Here is a 16,090-nt window from a genome sequence, read left to right as displayed (position 1 = left end):
CCTGGATCAGCAGTATTTCCCTCAAATTTGGGAAGAGGATGGACTGGCCTGTCACGAGTGCAGACCTCAACCCAAGTAAACACTTCTGGGATCAGCTTGAGTGTGCTGTTCATGCTAGAATGACCAACACGACTACACTGGTGGACCTTCAGCAACTCCTGGTTGAGGAATGCGATGTGATCCCACAACAAAACGTGACCAGGCTGGTGACCAGCATGAGGAGGAGGTGCCAATGGGATGCTGCTGCATATGGATCTTCTACATGCTAGTGAAGTCCCTGACAGCATCAAATGAATGAAGTGTAAAAGTGGCCAAAATGTGTTGGACTATTTTCCCTTTTATGCTTTATCTTTGTCCAGGGACTACAAATGCCTGTAAACACATCAAAATGCAATAAATGTTGATTGTTAAGGGTTATTGCTGCTGGTATGTGTTGGGAATGCAACAGTGAATAAAGAAAACACTGTTCACAGCTGGAAAAATTTCATGTTTTAATCAACATCCCATCATGTTCCTACTGTGATGAACAAATACACACTTCCGGGGGGGAAAAGCCTTTTCTGTCACAGCCTCAACCCTCTGGAAGTCCCTCCCACAACACATCTGAGACAACGCAGACCCTGCCACCTACAAATCCAACTATAAACTCACCTGTTTTTTTTCTGCTTTTAACACTTAACTTTTCTGAAAAACTTTATTTCTAGATTCTGTATTTAATCTCACAATGTTTTCCAAGCTCATGCTCACGGAAAAGCGTCTTTGAGCTCTTGGAAAAGCGCTGTATAAATAAAATGCAGTCTCATTACTTCCTAATACATGAGATCTCATTTTATTGCAGCCTTCTCTGAAAATTAACCACCATCTAGCACCTCTTTTATTTTCGTTTTCGTTGAAATCCATTCAAGCAAAGGGCAAATGTTCCCCCTTACAGAGCTTTTTCACAGTTTGCACACAAAGGGAGACTTAAACATAAAGCAGCCTGCATGTTAAACACACCGATGCATGTTACAAATAAATGCAGTAGCTGTGCCACCATATTTCCAGACAACAAAAAGAAATAAAAATGACTGTGGAGACTTTTATTGACCCCCTCAGACTGTATAGGTACAGGATGTTAGTTGAAAAGTGCTGCAGCCATAATCCATGTGCAGTGAGCACAAAACACCTCATTACTAAAGCTGACAGGACTTCCCACAGCTGTGTAACCCCCCCCCCCCCCCCCCCCCCCCAGTCTTAAATACAAAGCTTTTCAAAAATTCTCTCAAACATTAAAATTCTCCCATTTGTCCAGTTCTTGCCTTCATTTAACATTTTGACAGGCTAAACCTTCTCCACTATGCACCACTGTCCCTACACTGAACTTCATGTTGTTTTCAGAACCACATGCAGAGATCATCATCAGTATGACTTTAACATAACAGGCGTGAGATAATGACATCCAGCTTGGCACATTTGCTCCTCAAACGGACATCTATACTCATTGTAAGCAGAAACACTGTCTGCTTAAAAAAAGATGTGCATCATTTCAAGATCTCATTCTCTCTGCCACCTGCAGCTTTAACACAGCAGGACTTGAGGGGGAAATGGCCATCCATGTCTGTGTTGGAAAACTGAAGAAACAAAGAAAGATTGAGAAAATCCTTACATTGCGCCTGCTGCCTCAAGGCTCCATTTACTATGCATTGTTAAAATAAAAAAAGCACAAACATACACAGTAAGCTTTGATTTTGTTTGCTTATTTTTCTATTTTTTTTTCCATTGTTGTATATTCTTCTTATTTGCATCGTTGTTTGTATTGACTGGCAACCTGTATTTTGTTCAGCAGGTTTGTTATGACTGTGTCTGCTACTTCAAAAATGGAGAAGAAGAAAAGATACATGGGAAAAATGGAGGCTAAGTGCATCAGTGCTACCTTTAGAGCAGAAGTCTCCAAACAGCCTGACTAAAACAGCATGGTAAAACATTAAAGAAACTCAGTGTCCTGACAGCGCAGGACTCAGAAAAGCAGAACGCTTTTCTTTTCTTGGTCACAACAGAGTTGGCACATCTTTCCAAGCAGCCATGATTTGCATTTCTGAAACTCCTCTGAAACCTTTTCATACCAAACTACTTAAAATATAATTAGTTACACCGAGTTTGTGTGTCAACTGAGTGTCTATTTTGAGGCTGAGTGAACAGAATATGAACTCTACTTCAAATGTTTCCACCGACTGTTTACAGGAGGTTAGGCCTCCTAATTAGTGCATACATCAGGCTGCTTGTTGTCTGGTGTTGGTGTGACAATTTAAAGATCATCAGAAGAGAATCACAAGTACAGAACGGCTTGGATTTCTTACTGACAATGTCAAGCAGTAGGTAAAGCTGTATACAACAGCTGGGTGATGAAACAACCTGAAAATTTGATAGCGGATAAAATTTGCATCCGTTTCTGTGATAAGCATGACACATTTTTAGTCCACAGACAAGCTTTGTATCCTCCAGCACACTCCTCACTCCAGGTAATGCACTGGTAAACTGGTTGAAAGCTCTACTGATTTACTGTAATACGTTAAAGAAAAGTGTATGCCTTTTAATGGCTGCTTAAACACATGCATAATGCACCATCATGTGTAACAGTTTGTGTAAAGAAAAAAAAAGTAATCCCTCTATTAGCCTTGAACAACACTTGGTCAATAAGGATGTTAAAGAGTCAGCACTCCATCAAACAGCTGAAAGACCTCATTTTTAGTGAAAACAATCAGGGCTCGGACAAATTCAGACAACAGAAGCCAATAAATCCTCTACTCCAGATGACCTAGACTTCCATGTATGCGCTAAACCTTCAGAAACATCTCTACAAAGAAAGGGAATGTAAAAAACTCAAGGAGTTCTTTTCAATTAAGGAGGAAAAAGAATGTCAAATTCCCTTCCCAGTTTCTGCGTTCCCGATACGGCTGACAGAGCCAAGGAAGCATGTAGTCGTTTCTCAGCTCGCGGAGCAGATTATATTGATGCTCTGCTATTGTCTTTTAGCAGAGTATTAACTGAAAATGATGTTTTCTTGCAGTTTTTGAATATTTCTCCTTTTCCTTTCATCCTTGGAATGTGGCAAACCTAAAATATGCTCATTTTCAGCCACAACAATCTCAACCAAAATAATAAAAAAAAAACTTCACTCGCTGCACTGACAGCAGACTGTCATGTCATTAGTCCAACATGAAATCACTCTGTCAGTACTGCAGAGGAAAATCAAAAGACTGAGCGCTCATTTCTCATATATAAATTAGGGCTTTGAAAATGGTGCACAATTCCCCACATTTGCACTTCATTTTTCCCATCACAAAGTACATATAAATGCATTTATCACACTTTTTTTCAAAGCTACAGTGTATCATTGTAATGCCTGCATGTGGACTGCACTGAATTTCTAAACATTAACAAAAATATTTCCACAGACTATACACACTGTAAGACATTAACCATCACTTGTGTTTCTGGTCACTGAAAAGCAACATTTCCATTAAAAAAAGATGTAGCCTAAATACAAGATGCTGATTTATGGTGAGCTGGAGAAATCCTACAACGTATGTGTATTTATCAACATTAAATGAAATCAATCATTTGCAAAGATCGTGGTAATTTGTTTGACAATCATCTGTGATATATTGCCTAACTATAGTCAAGCTTGGTCTATGAATTAAAAAGTCATTTAAGTTATCAAGGCGTGAACTCATCCATGTAAAGACGTGAAGAAAAGATGAACAGTCGATTAGGGTTGCGTTAATGTGGAGTATTAATCCACACCAATTAGCATCGCCAAGGAAGCAGAGAAGATGCAACAACACCTCTTTGTCTAAAGGGTCTTCTTCTTTCCACTTACAAAGCAATTAATTAGTTTGTACTTCTTAATTCTTTAATTAGAAAGTCCTTCTTTAATTTGACACATTACCAGGCGACCCAGCACTTCCTCAAATTGCTGTTTAATTATAGCGCACTCTCATAAACACATGGACACATACATCTCTGTGTGCCCCTCCTTGCGTGAAAGGTCAGTGTTTGTGTGAGAGAACTGAAAGCGTGTTGGAGCTGTGATTGGCAGGTGGTGTTGGCACGGTAACAGACAGTCAGACACACACGATCTCAGTGGAGCAGTTTCCCACTGCAGCTGCCTGACCTCTAAAACAGGCCAGACAACCAGAGCCTCAGGACATAGCAAGGTAATGGAAAACAACAAATACTGAAATAAGCTACTTTTTGTCCACGCTGCCACCAAATAATAGGATTACGCCACCACTCCCGTCAGAGTCACTTGATGTTGGCAGAGGAAGAGGAGGGTGTGTATCAAAGTTCTCCCAAGTGAATAAAGGAGTTATCTAGCTGAGTTTTTTCAGACATATTCTCATTTGACAAGCTGGTGGAAAAAATGATGAGGATTTGTGGCGATGGGGTAGTTCTGCAGCAGTGGGAGCGGAGGGGGAGGGGGGGTGCACCTGGGAGATAGTTGTCATTACCTGGAGGCAAGTTGGCTCTTTTCCTCTTCTTGCTGCTCTCAGCAGTGTTTTCCAAGGGAACACACTCTGTCACCAGTGGTCCACTGGAACTGTTGAACTGGAGGGGGTCGTTGTTAGTTGCTGGATCAAATGGCAGAGGGTTGAGTCCTGAAAGACAGACCACATGGATGTTACTTAAGATGAAATAAATCAATGGCTCTCAAATCAACACGGTAAAACATGAACAAGAGAAAAAAAAAAGCCGATATGAAGTTTTTATAAACTTTTGTAAAAAAAAAACTTTTCTTTTCTTAGATCACATCATAGGATTTAAGGAAAGCCCCTCTAGCAGCGAGCTACGTGGTTGTCTTGGATTAGCGAAACGAGACGTGTGTACCAGATGACAGCATGACAAAAACTGATTCGCTTTTGATGACGTATTTGAATCATGTTAGGAGGATGCGGTCTCAAAGGATGCTTGTTTGACTTCAACGTGACAAAATCATGTTTGCTTTGGACAAAAAAACCAAATTAAAAATAAGAAGTAGAATTATTTATACCAAAATATTTAGTTTTATATTTAATTTCAGAATTTGTTCATTGATTCACATATTTTAAATGTACTATTGTCTTTGGTATTTCCATTTTATTTTATCGCATTTCATGTTGCTTTTCTTATTTCTTGTTCTATCAATCATAACATTATTTGTAAAGCACTTTGACATACCACAAGGTAACCCAAAGTGCTCAACAAGTAAAAGCATTAATAGCACAAAAATAAAAACAGTTAAAAGACAATAGTTCAAAAGAAAATCAGACAGAAAAGACCTAGTGGTCCTGCTCTGTGGAGTTAAAAGCCAATGTAAAAAGATGTTGTTGATCTTTCAAATGCGCTTCATTGTTTCAAAGACATTTATTTCAATTTAACAATTCTGCCATTTTATCTGCTTCTGGTGTTTGCTCTCACAAAATAATTAGATTTTTGAGCGTGTAATATGATAATTTCTTCAGCTATTCACTGTTAATTGTGAGTGTTGCACATACTGAAGAGCAGGAATGAAGTGAGGTAGGATGAGGTGAGGTGAGTATGTGATATAGTATGGTTTGAACTTTGTGAAACACTGCATTCCTTTTTTTTTTTTCCAAAAAGTGTTACACAAAAAATGTCCAACTGATAAAAACAAGGCCAACAAGGCCTTAGGTCATTTAACGATAAGAAAATTCAAGTGCAGAAATACTGCGTAATGAAGCAGCTTGTTTTAGACACCACAAGGCTTCCTTTAGCAGTTCTGCTCATAACCATAAACAGCACGAGCATACTTGCATGTATTACAATAAAGACAAAAATAAAGTGGAGACTGCTTCAAAATCCTGAGAAATCATTGGCAAATTAACATGAAATTTTTTTATTGAATGTTCAAGCTTTCCTGTGCTTTTTAGGGGTTGTATTTGTTTGGAATTCAGAGCAGGCTCTTGAAGAGACTCAGACTATGTTCATGAAACATTCATCATGTTTTTTTACATCAAGAACATGGTGATTAATAGGCAGTTGTTTAATGAACTTTTTATCAAAAACAACTTGCAGAAAATGTTTCGAATGCTGCAGAACACAGGAGGAGCCAGTTCATGAAGACGCATGTGACTGTATTCTCTTTTTCCATCTGACACCAGACCACAGGACATGATACATCTCTGTGGCAACTGTGTCATCACTTTTCATGACTTCCATCCGTAAGAACAAGACTGATCATTAGCTCAACGCTTGCTGACAAATGAGACACTCAAACAGAAGACATAACCTGGAGACTCCATTTGAAGATGGAGTGCAGAGTAATAAGTTTCTCCATAAAATCTCACCAACTGTCAAGTTGTAGTGATTTAACGATGATGTTATCCATGCAAAATCTTTTCTTACAACAAGATTCTTACATTAAATATCTATAAAACGTTACAGAGAATATCAATCAGTAGGCTGAAGTTAATGTTTACAATCTAGGAAAATAGGAAATAAAGGTGTTCAAAAGAACACTGCCTGGCCAAAGGCAACACACTGTAATATCACCTTTAGTTTCAAATATGCCAAACAACTGCTGTGGCATTTTCTGGATAAACTTCTGTAATGTCACAAAGTTTATTTCCATCCAGTTTTACATTCTTTTTTTTTTTTTTTTTTCTTTTTAAAACCAAGTTCTTGCATTGATGATGGGAGAGTCCGAACGCTGTGCAAAGCCTTGTCCAGCATATGCCGAAGACTCAATGGGGTTCAGATCTGGACTCTGGTGACCAATCCATTAGTGAAAATGATGTCTTATGCTCCTTAAAACACTTTTGTAATTTGAGCCAGATGCCTCCTGCTATTGTCAATATGAATGTGAATGTACGCCTCATTATCAGCTGACCTCATTCTTTGGACACATAATGTTGCTGAGCATAGACCTGACCAACTGCAGTAACCCCAGATTACAAATTCCCCCTACTGGCTTGTACTGTAGGTACGAGACATTATGGCTGCATCACTTCATCATCAGTCTACTAACCCTGATACACCCATTACGATGGAAGAGGGAAAATCTAGATTCTGGCCACATTGCTCCAGAGTCAAATCTTTATGACTCCAGCAAACTGAAGCTTTTTTTCTATCATTAGCCTCACTGATAATTGGTTATGTTATGACGACACAGACGTTCAGACCAAACCCCTAAAGTCCCTTTTACATTGTTTGTGTGGAGATGATCTTACTTTCAGTGTTAAACATAACGCTGCGCTCTACAGTCCACCATTATTCAAGTTATTTTAAAACACATTTCTTCCTGGAAGACAATGGTTCCCCACTATCCTTCCAGAAAATGCATTAAACCATTATTAATCATAAGTTACTGGTTTCTGCAATCACCTTAGATGTTTTCTCTGCTTGATACAAATGATTTGACCCTTCTTAAACAGGCTAACATCTATTCCACGACCACAGGATCTGACTTTTCACATGGTTGTTTAGGAAATAAGGAACTACTCATTGCAACAGATGGGATTAAATGATTTATTGCTATTAGAAAGATAATCATCCATGCAGTAATGATTCAATAGGAAGCTTCTACCTGTTTGCTTAGCTTGCGACTTTTCTTGGCCGGGCAGTTTGTGTTAATCTGTGGGTGGGAGATTTGTTTCACCACAAGGCCAGCTTCATTCCACGGAATCAGTTTAAATGTTAATTCCTCACACTGTAACTTTCATTTCATGCATTTTTATCTACCTTATTTTAGCTTTTTCACTTTAATTTCATATCTTTTATTCCTTTTTAAAATAACTTTGTAATGTTTTTATTTTAATGCTTCCTCCACCCTGCTGTAATGACTTTAATGTTTTATGTGTAGCACATTGAATTGTCTTGCACATGAAATGTGCGATACAAATAAACGTGCCTTGCCTAAATAGATCTCCTGGCTGGGCTTACACTCTCACACAGATCTTTTCAGTCGATCTCTACTGGAAAATCAATCAGTCACACTTCTTTGCAGGTGACCGTCAAATCCTCCAGAGGGAAATAAATCCATTACCCTGTCAATGTTAACTCTGTCACCGATAAACAGCTTCAGTTTACATTTAAAGAGAGGGCCTTTCAGTCACGAAAGGCATGAGGAGTTCCCAGGAAGAGAGTTGAGGGAAAGCATGGAAAGAGTGAAACTGCACTGAACAGCTGGTAGGGAAATACCACTAAGCTTGGGTGGTTACAGTGTTATTGCAGTTCAAGATGAAGCACAGAAAGTTCCCTTTTACTTACTGTGGGGGACTCAGGCAATGATTTCACAAACTTATCCTTTTGAGAATAAACTAGACTTAAATACGACACAAAGATGGCTGGTGAATCAAATGAAGATTCTTTTTGGGACTCATATACAGTATGTAATTTTACAGTCGAGATTATATGATATTCAGGAGGAACTGTCTCTTAGGTAATAACCTTGGGACAGTGAAATGAAAAATGTGAGTGTGTTTGCATTTGTATTGGTGGAAGTTTGTAAATTAAAAATGTCTTTGCTGGGTCATCACCCATGCCTGTTGCAACTCATGTATCTGAAGGCTAATGAATGGTGTGTTTAAATTTCAACATCTGGTTAGAGGGAGGAGTAGTATCGAGTTACTCCCACGAGGGAGGGGAACACACCAAAATAAATACCTGGAGGCTGGGTGGAGACGGGACAGAGAAGCTGCAGAATAAATTATGGAAATAAAACTGTGAAAGTGAGGGACAAACTTTATGGTCTAAGAACGCAATGCAAGATTCTGACATGATCTTACACTGACGATAAATTAATGGCATAGAGGATGTACAAAACCAATGGAATACAAAGCCAGTGGATTATAACAACAATGTAGAATCAGTCTGGATGAAAGAGTCTATATTCTTTATTTCCATTGAGAATGTGGTACATTGTGATTATGAAATATGATTTTTCTTTTTTAAATTGCCAAATCAGGTCATTGGCAAAATTCTAGTGTTTAATTTTAAGGGGGTTTTCTAGTATTACATTTCATTAGGGCAGAATTATATGACAATAGGATAATGTTTTAGTGATCTGTATCCACCAATACCACAGATTTATATCCGACTCAGTTGGTTGCAATCTACTACTTCACTGTTAGATGGTGCTAAATCCAACACCTTTAATTACCTGCATGCCTGTTTTCTGTCTGTAAGTTATGCAACTCAATATGTTAACAAATGATACGAAAATTTTAAGGACATGTCTGGAATTGAAGAAGTACAAGATTAGACTTTTGTTAAGGTTTCTCCACCAGTGGGAAATAAGGATAATTTTGCTTGTAGGAGATTGGTGCTCTCTGAATAGTTCCAGTTAAGAAAAGCCTTTGGGTAGTCACATAATTCATTGCCTTTTTTAAGTTGAATAATTCTGGTTTTTTGGTGTTATTTTTTATCTAAAACATTATTATTATTACAAATATCTTGTTTTTTAATAGCAGTAATAAAAATGGTTTGTGTCAGTTTAAATATAAATATTTGCCGTTTTTATTTCGTTTTTCCAAAAATGAACTAAAAGTCTGAGGGCACAGGGATAATCATGTTTGTTCAAACACCAAATTATGAAACAAAAGCAATGAAATAATGACTGTATAATTAGTTAAGCTGGAATCTTCCAGTCAATGAGCAGGGCTTTAACCAGCATGAAACTGAGCTGTAATGATTTTCTTTCCAGGAACTGTATATAACTCTATTTTTAAAGTGTCATCTAAATCCTATCAACTAAAATACCAATATGGTATGAATAATGTATAGCAGAAGGAAATGGGCATCAGCTCAATGTATGAAGGAAAAGCAAGTGTGTTTGAGAAGGGGATTGGGGTTGGCCTAAGCTGTGGACTATTAACCTCTGATATGACTAAGAAACATATAGACCATTCAGACTGTGTGTTCATTCATCTGTGCAATGCAAAGGGCCAGATGGTGGCACAGTGTATTAACATATTCCCAACCCAGAAATAAATGAGTCTTTCTGACTTTTCAAATTCATTACTAAAACCCTCTGTCTGTCAACAAACTCACTTTCTGCTCCAATGGTTTGTTTCATCAAACAGGCAGAGTGGTTGAGAGCATCCACCCATCATGACAAAAGGTAAATACCAGCAATTCATACCAAAGTAGCAAAAACTCTTCAAATGCTGTAGTATTATAGCATAGAGCACATTATTATGTCCAAGATCTGATTTTTAAAAACCCCAAATTCTGCAGGTAGGAACGTATGGCTTGTATCTTGTTTCTGCAAGTATTTAGTCCAAAGAGAAATGGAAAATGTATAATTGTTGTTCTGAAAATAGTGTCAGTAGATACACACCAGGAGATACACAACAAGCTTCCACAATCCCTGCTTGAGTTTCACAAGGCTCTAAACTTGTATTTGGAGAGAATTTCAGCTGTTAGAGGAAAACGTTTATCTGTGACACTAAAACTTAACACAGGAAGCCACTATCCTATCCGATTACAATCAGGATGCCATGGGCTCCACCTTCCTTTTTTACTGTTCTCGAAAACAAAGTTCCCATTCTGTCTCAGGATTGTAGTTCAGACCTGATTAGTATCAAAGATGACCAACAATGTAGGCCCAAAGACTGAATTGACAGTAAAACCAGCCTTCTTCATAATGTTATGTAATAAAACATGTTGGATACTTGGCTGTTGAGGTCACTTCTCATTTTATTTTAATTCACAACAAGTGGTTAAAGCCAAAAGTAAATATTCAAAACCCTGAAATTGCTGCAAAGCTTGCTGGAGTGGGTGGGAGTAATACAACAGCCACAAACTACAATCTCTGATGGCAGGTCTACATGTCCTAAATTAGTTAACCCAAAAGGTCGTTGATGAAATTCAGTCACATGACCTCCCATAAGATCTCACTAAAAAAGTTTCTACACATCAGTCACCACACTGAAATGAGACATCACTATTTATAGCTTGCAGCGTCCACTGGAACAACAGAACATATTTTGGCTAAGGATCGTGGGTGTGAACTCGCCGCTTCCTAAAATGGTAGCTGACTGTGAAGTTATAAGTGCCCTTAGCAGATGCATAAACAAGGTGTCTGACTGATGTGGCTTAGCAATGGATGGCAAAGCAGCTATGGAATTCTCAAGAGACTATTAGTGAAGCTTTTCACTTCATGTGTATTTATACCAGAGACAAAGAGCTGTTAAAAACTGGCCATTCAAACAAGTGGACAATAGACAAGATCATTCTATTGACTGCCACACTATCTGTATGGAAAAGATCAGCTTTACAAATAATATTTAACTGTATTGGACACCATGGCTTTTTCTTAAGAAAATGCTTTGCGAGGTCTCGCAAGATATGCCAGCACAAGATTCACGCAATCACTTGATGTAATCATGTGCCAAAACAGAATTGCGGTATGTTTTGGCTGCAACAATATGCTGCTAAGGGGTTTTACAAAGAAGCACTCCAATTCTGGGCTTAGTTGTATATTCACAAAGAAGATAATCACCATCAAGACTCTCTGGGTGTTTTAATTATACCTGCTGATGTGCTTGATCCAAATCGACAGGAGTAAAGCCCAATATTTCACTCACCCCAAATAAAACCTAAAAGACCTAATATTAAGTGCAACACTGTATATGATGACTAACAATACTAGTACATATACAGTTCTTTGCCAACTGTGTTAGGACACAATGTTAAGGTTCATTGTTTCCATGGAGACATGTCATATGAAAACAGACCAAAGATTTCTGCTGAGCAAATTCTACTTTGTTGTGCACAAATAAATGAGGAGCTAACCCTGTTTGCGAGCACATAAATGCAAAACACTTCCGCTGCTCTACAGTATATTAACAAGGGCTAAAATTAGGGTCAAATTTCAGTTGTTAAAAAATTAACTTGACTGAGTTTCTTAATAAATTCAAGTATGCATTGTGACTACAGTCTCAGACACATACACAGTGCAGAAGTAACCCTCTCTGTATGGTGGGATACAGATGTGGATGAACACTGAGAAGCCTTTGAGACAAAGAGGAAGGGGCCAAGAAGAAAAGCACAGAATAAGCTGGTGTTTAGGAAGAACGGCAGAAAAAGAAAGCAGAGAGGACGTCACTTTCTTTTTGGTGGAGGTTCGTGGAAGTGGGAAAACTCTGATATGACAGCATGGTGGTTCTGAAGAGTGCTGGCTCAGTCGTTTGATGCAAAAGGAGGAAGACCGCCATCCAGAAGATGGATCCCCTGGTTGGTATTGGTTGTGGCTGGTCCTTGTTGGCTACACGGTGAAGGACTACGCTGCGCTCTCTATCTGTGGAGGTTTGTGCCACATATTTTAAGAGCCTGAGTTAACGGCTAAAATCATCAACCCGGGGTGTAGCAAGCATGTTTCTCCTGGACAGGAATAAGCTGTTGCAACTGAAGAGGCTTGCATCAGTAAGGGAAGTTCCAAGAGGAGCTCTTTTCTCACCATTCTTTCCCACTTTGCCCCTCTCTACCCTTTTCCCCCACGTGGACCTCCTAAGAGACTGTGAAGAGTTATCAGTTCCCTGCCACATGAGACCCTAATTTTGTGGACACATTTTGAACAAAAGGAACTGCCTTCCTTCAGGGACTGTTGTTTCCCTTAATGGAGGGTTAATTTCTGAGACTAATTGCATTGCTGACATCCTTATTTCTCTGCTAAAAATCTAATGCAGAGTGGTTGCGACTTTGTGGAAAACTGTAACATTATTAATGAATGTGATGAACTGTAATGTGTTCACCTTCTGTAAAGTTTGTGAAACTAAGTTACAAGGAAAGTGTCAGGACATGTCCTGGTAGTTGGGGGGTCATACTATAGCACGGCTACTCAGATATTCAGGTGGGCCAGATTTTCAAATATAAAAATGCTCAGAGCCAGTAAATAAAGTAAGGGGAAAATTTAGATTTTAAAATATAAGTAGTTAATTAATTTTTCTATTTTAAATTCCATCCCACATGACAAGGGCAAATGCACAAAATAAAATAATGAAAATTCCAGTCAGAGCCTATTTTTCTCCTAACTTTTAACATAAAAAGGTCATATCAAACTAAACTTGTCGATGTAGTGCCTCCTCACATTATAATGTTTAAACACCGCCACACACTCACTGCTTATTAAACACATCAGTTTGGCGACCGAGTGTGACGGCAAAATAAATACTTATCAGTCCAGGCGGAGTTAAATCTGTGGTTTTTGTTGTCAATTTTGCATTTTGGGATGGAGAGCGACATTCTTGCTAGCGCTTCTCTTACAAATTCAAACCACAACAACACAGGCTGGGATTAATATTGCTTGGCAACCAAGTGTTGCATTCACAGTCTGCAGAACTGTAGGATACTTAATGAGGAATGACTGAAGGTTATTGATTAATATCTTTGTTCTTTTACATAAGATGGGCCATAGAAGTTGGTTCTGGGTTGCATATGGCCCGTAGACCACCATTTGAAGGGGCCTGTACAATAGGATAGGCCATCAGTATCTTTTATTTATTTTGTTGGTTGCTTCTTTGTTTACTTCATTTTCTGGAAGTGAAAGATAGTCCTCAGTGCAAGTTTTGATTTGTTAGACAGAACATATCACTCAGATTTTCTGCTCAGCCACCTAGTTTGCCTCGTAGTCTTTACAAGCTGTTCAACATTAACAGTAATTTTGGTGACTAGAGCGTCAGTCTGTCTACTTCTTGAGAATAGCTCAGTTCTGCCTCTTACAGACATATACAAGAGCTCTAATTAAATGTATAGTGCTTGCATTAATCCACATAGAACATAATGACTGCCTCACTGTTTTTAAATGCAATAGATGCTGCAACTGAAGACATCTGAAAAGGGATTATAGGAGGACCAAATTCAAAACATTGTGGCAGAGAATATTTATCATAACATTAAACACAGCGACTCACATTAATTCCCGAGGTGCCCTCTGGGAGTTGTTACACTTGCAATTTTCCAGATATTAATGGGTTAAATAGGGCTTAGATTTGGTTTGGCTTCATTTAAACCAATATTTTATGAGAAACTGACTCACTGGGAGAAAAGATGTGTGTCAATGGGACGTTAAATAAGAAAGGCAAACAAAACCAGTACAGGACAAAAGCATAAATAGACAAATACACTTCCATCTCCCCCCCACCTCTCCCCACAAAGACACACACACACACCCCACCACCAAATTCCCACTTTTAAAAGCTATTGCAATGTATTAATGTCTTCCAATCAGAGGAAAAAAATATCCAGAATATTTCAACATTTTGCATGTTCAGTAAATGTCAGTAGCACCAATCAGGGTTAATATCCTGATAATTGAGCAGAAAGAATTAGGTTCATACAGTTTGCAGTTTGGTAAAGGTTAATCTATTCCCTGATGTTGTGCTGACATTTTAAAACAATGCTACTGGTGTATCGCACTGAATTTACCAACTCACCCTTACTCTGCATGTCACATGTCTACCAACACACTGCCATATGGAGCTGGAGCGCACTGAAACACTCAATGCGAAATGTTTTTAATGGGACGAGAGTGATATATAGCTATATATATGATTCTTTTTTGCTTTTGGGTTTATCAACATATCCAAGGCAAACTGGATTTTAAAAAAAGCTAACTCAGTTAACTTGTACTGGTGTGCCATAATAGTGTTATGACTGTATATTACATTAGTGACAGTGGAAAGGGAAAAAAATCTTCCTCAGACCCCCCTCCATCATTCCTCCGATCCTTGGAGAATACACTGAAGGTTAATTTATTTAAATCTCCCATCCACTCATCTCCATTCCATTAAACTCAGTAAGAATCTTTGGTTTGCAGTTTAATCCTCTTTCTCCTGTCAAAGGCCCCTGCTCTCTCTGTCATGCAGTGAGTGAACAACCATACACCTGTAAGACAACTCAGCACTTGATAAGGTCATGTTAGCGTACAAACACGTGCATCGTCATCTGGGAGCAATGCATAACGATGTACTAGGAAGTACACCAAGTGCTTGTGGGAGGCAATAAAGTAAAAAATGTAAGATTTTCCCAGGAGACTTTTTTTTTCCCTCACTGTCCTCAAGGCCAAAGAAAGTCCAAGCTCTGACCATCTGTTCTCTTCTTTTAAAGACAGGATACTGTGATGCATGTGGGGTCCAGTCATATCAGGCTATCAACAGTTAGGCTGCTGTATGATGGCTATCTTGGCTATGTGTGCATTTACTGTATTATTATTACAACACAGCATTTGTTCTAATTGGCATTCTTATTCTGATGACTTTGGAAACACTCACCGTTGCCTTAAATAGTCTCTGATGCGATTTAGAGTCTGTCAGAAAACCATCCAGCCTATGTTGATGTGTTTTTTGTGCTCCAGAGACCTGGCTAATGAGACAATCACTGGCTCCAACGTACTTCAACAGCAGCACACAGAGAGCACAGTGTGTGTGTCCGAGTGCTAACATGGACTGCTGGAAATGGTTGTCTTTACAGCACACAGGGCTTTGCAGGTTGTCTCTATTATGTGTGGAATTTAACATATTGAGAAGCATACTGTAGTGTCTGAAACTAACACAAACAGCAGGCCAAAACCTCCACAGAGTTAAGGAGTTTCTCAGCACACACATGCAATCTTTGTCAAAATGAACAACTGAAATCTACTAAAGGTGGATCTATCTGAAGCCATTATGCTGATATGTGCAAGTAATCGCTCTAAGTAAAACAGGATTTGTTCAGGACAGGAAGTGGACACACTGTTGGGGTTTAAATGTTGATCACCTATAAACCTCTGTACACTTTAACATTGCGTTTTGACATTTCTCATTTTTGCCATGTCATTTGTCTTGTGCCGAGCTGCCACCCACTTCCTCATTTTGTCTGCATTATTTTTTTTTCTCATTTCCCACCTGTTCTGAAATATGAACTGCTTTCAGTGCACCAGTATATTATACGTGTGAGGGAATAGACTGAAACATACAAGACAAGAGATTTATGATGACCAGCTGTCATTGCTGAGGCAAGCTTTTAAAAGCAGCGACATCTCTTCTATTCTGGTTGTTTGCAATGCAAGAATAGGAATTTTGTTTTTAACTATCCATTTACACAAACAAACTCAAATGTTAAGGCATTATTC

The 16,090-nt window shown here is 38.6% G+C and overlaps 1 protein-coding gene across 1 annotated transcript in view; it reads right to left on the bottom strand.

Annotated features, from left to right (window-relative positions):
- The window catches only part of enox2 (ecto-NOX disulfide-thiol exchanger 2), a 123,218-nt gene that overhangs the window by 83,890 nt on the left and 23,238 nt on the right, over positions 1–16,090 (bottom strand). The window contains exon 2 of the mRNA XM_079250469.1: positions 4,491–4,637. Coding sequence (XP_079106595.1) covers positions 4,491–4,637 — 147 coding nt within the window. The remainder of the gene's footprint in view (positions 1–4,490; positions 4,638–16,090) is intronic.

Source organism: Telmatherina bonti (assembly GCF_933228915.1).
Source record: "Telmatherina bonti genome assembly, chromosome: 12".
NCBI classification, from domain to species: domain Eukaryota; kingdom Metazoa; phylum Chordata; class Actinopteri; order Atheriniformes; family Telmatherinidae; genus Telmatherina; species Telmatherina bonti.
The sequence above is the reverse complement of the archived record's forward strand: the minus strand, read 5'-3'. Positions and strand labels throughout refer to the sequence as shown.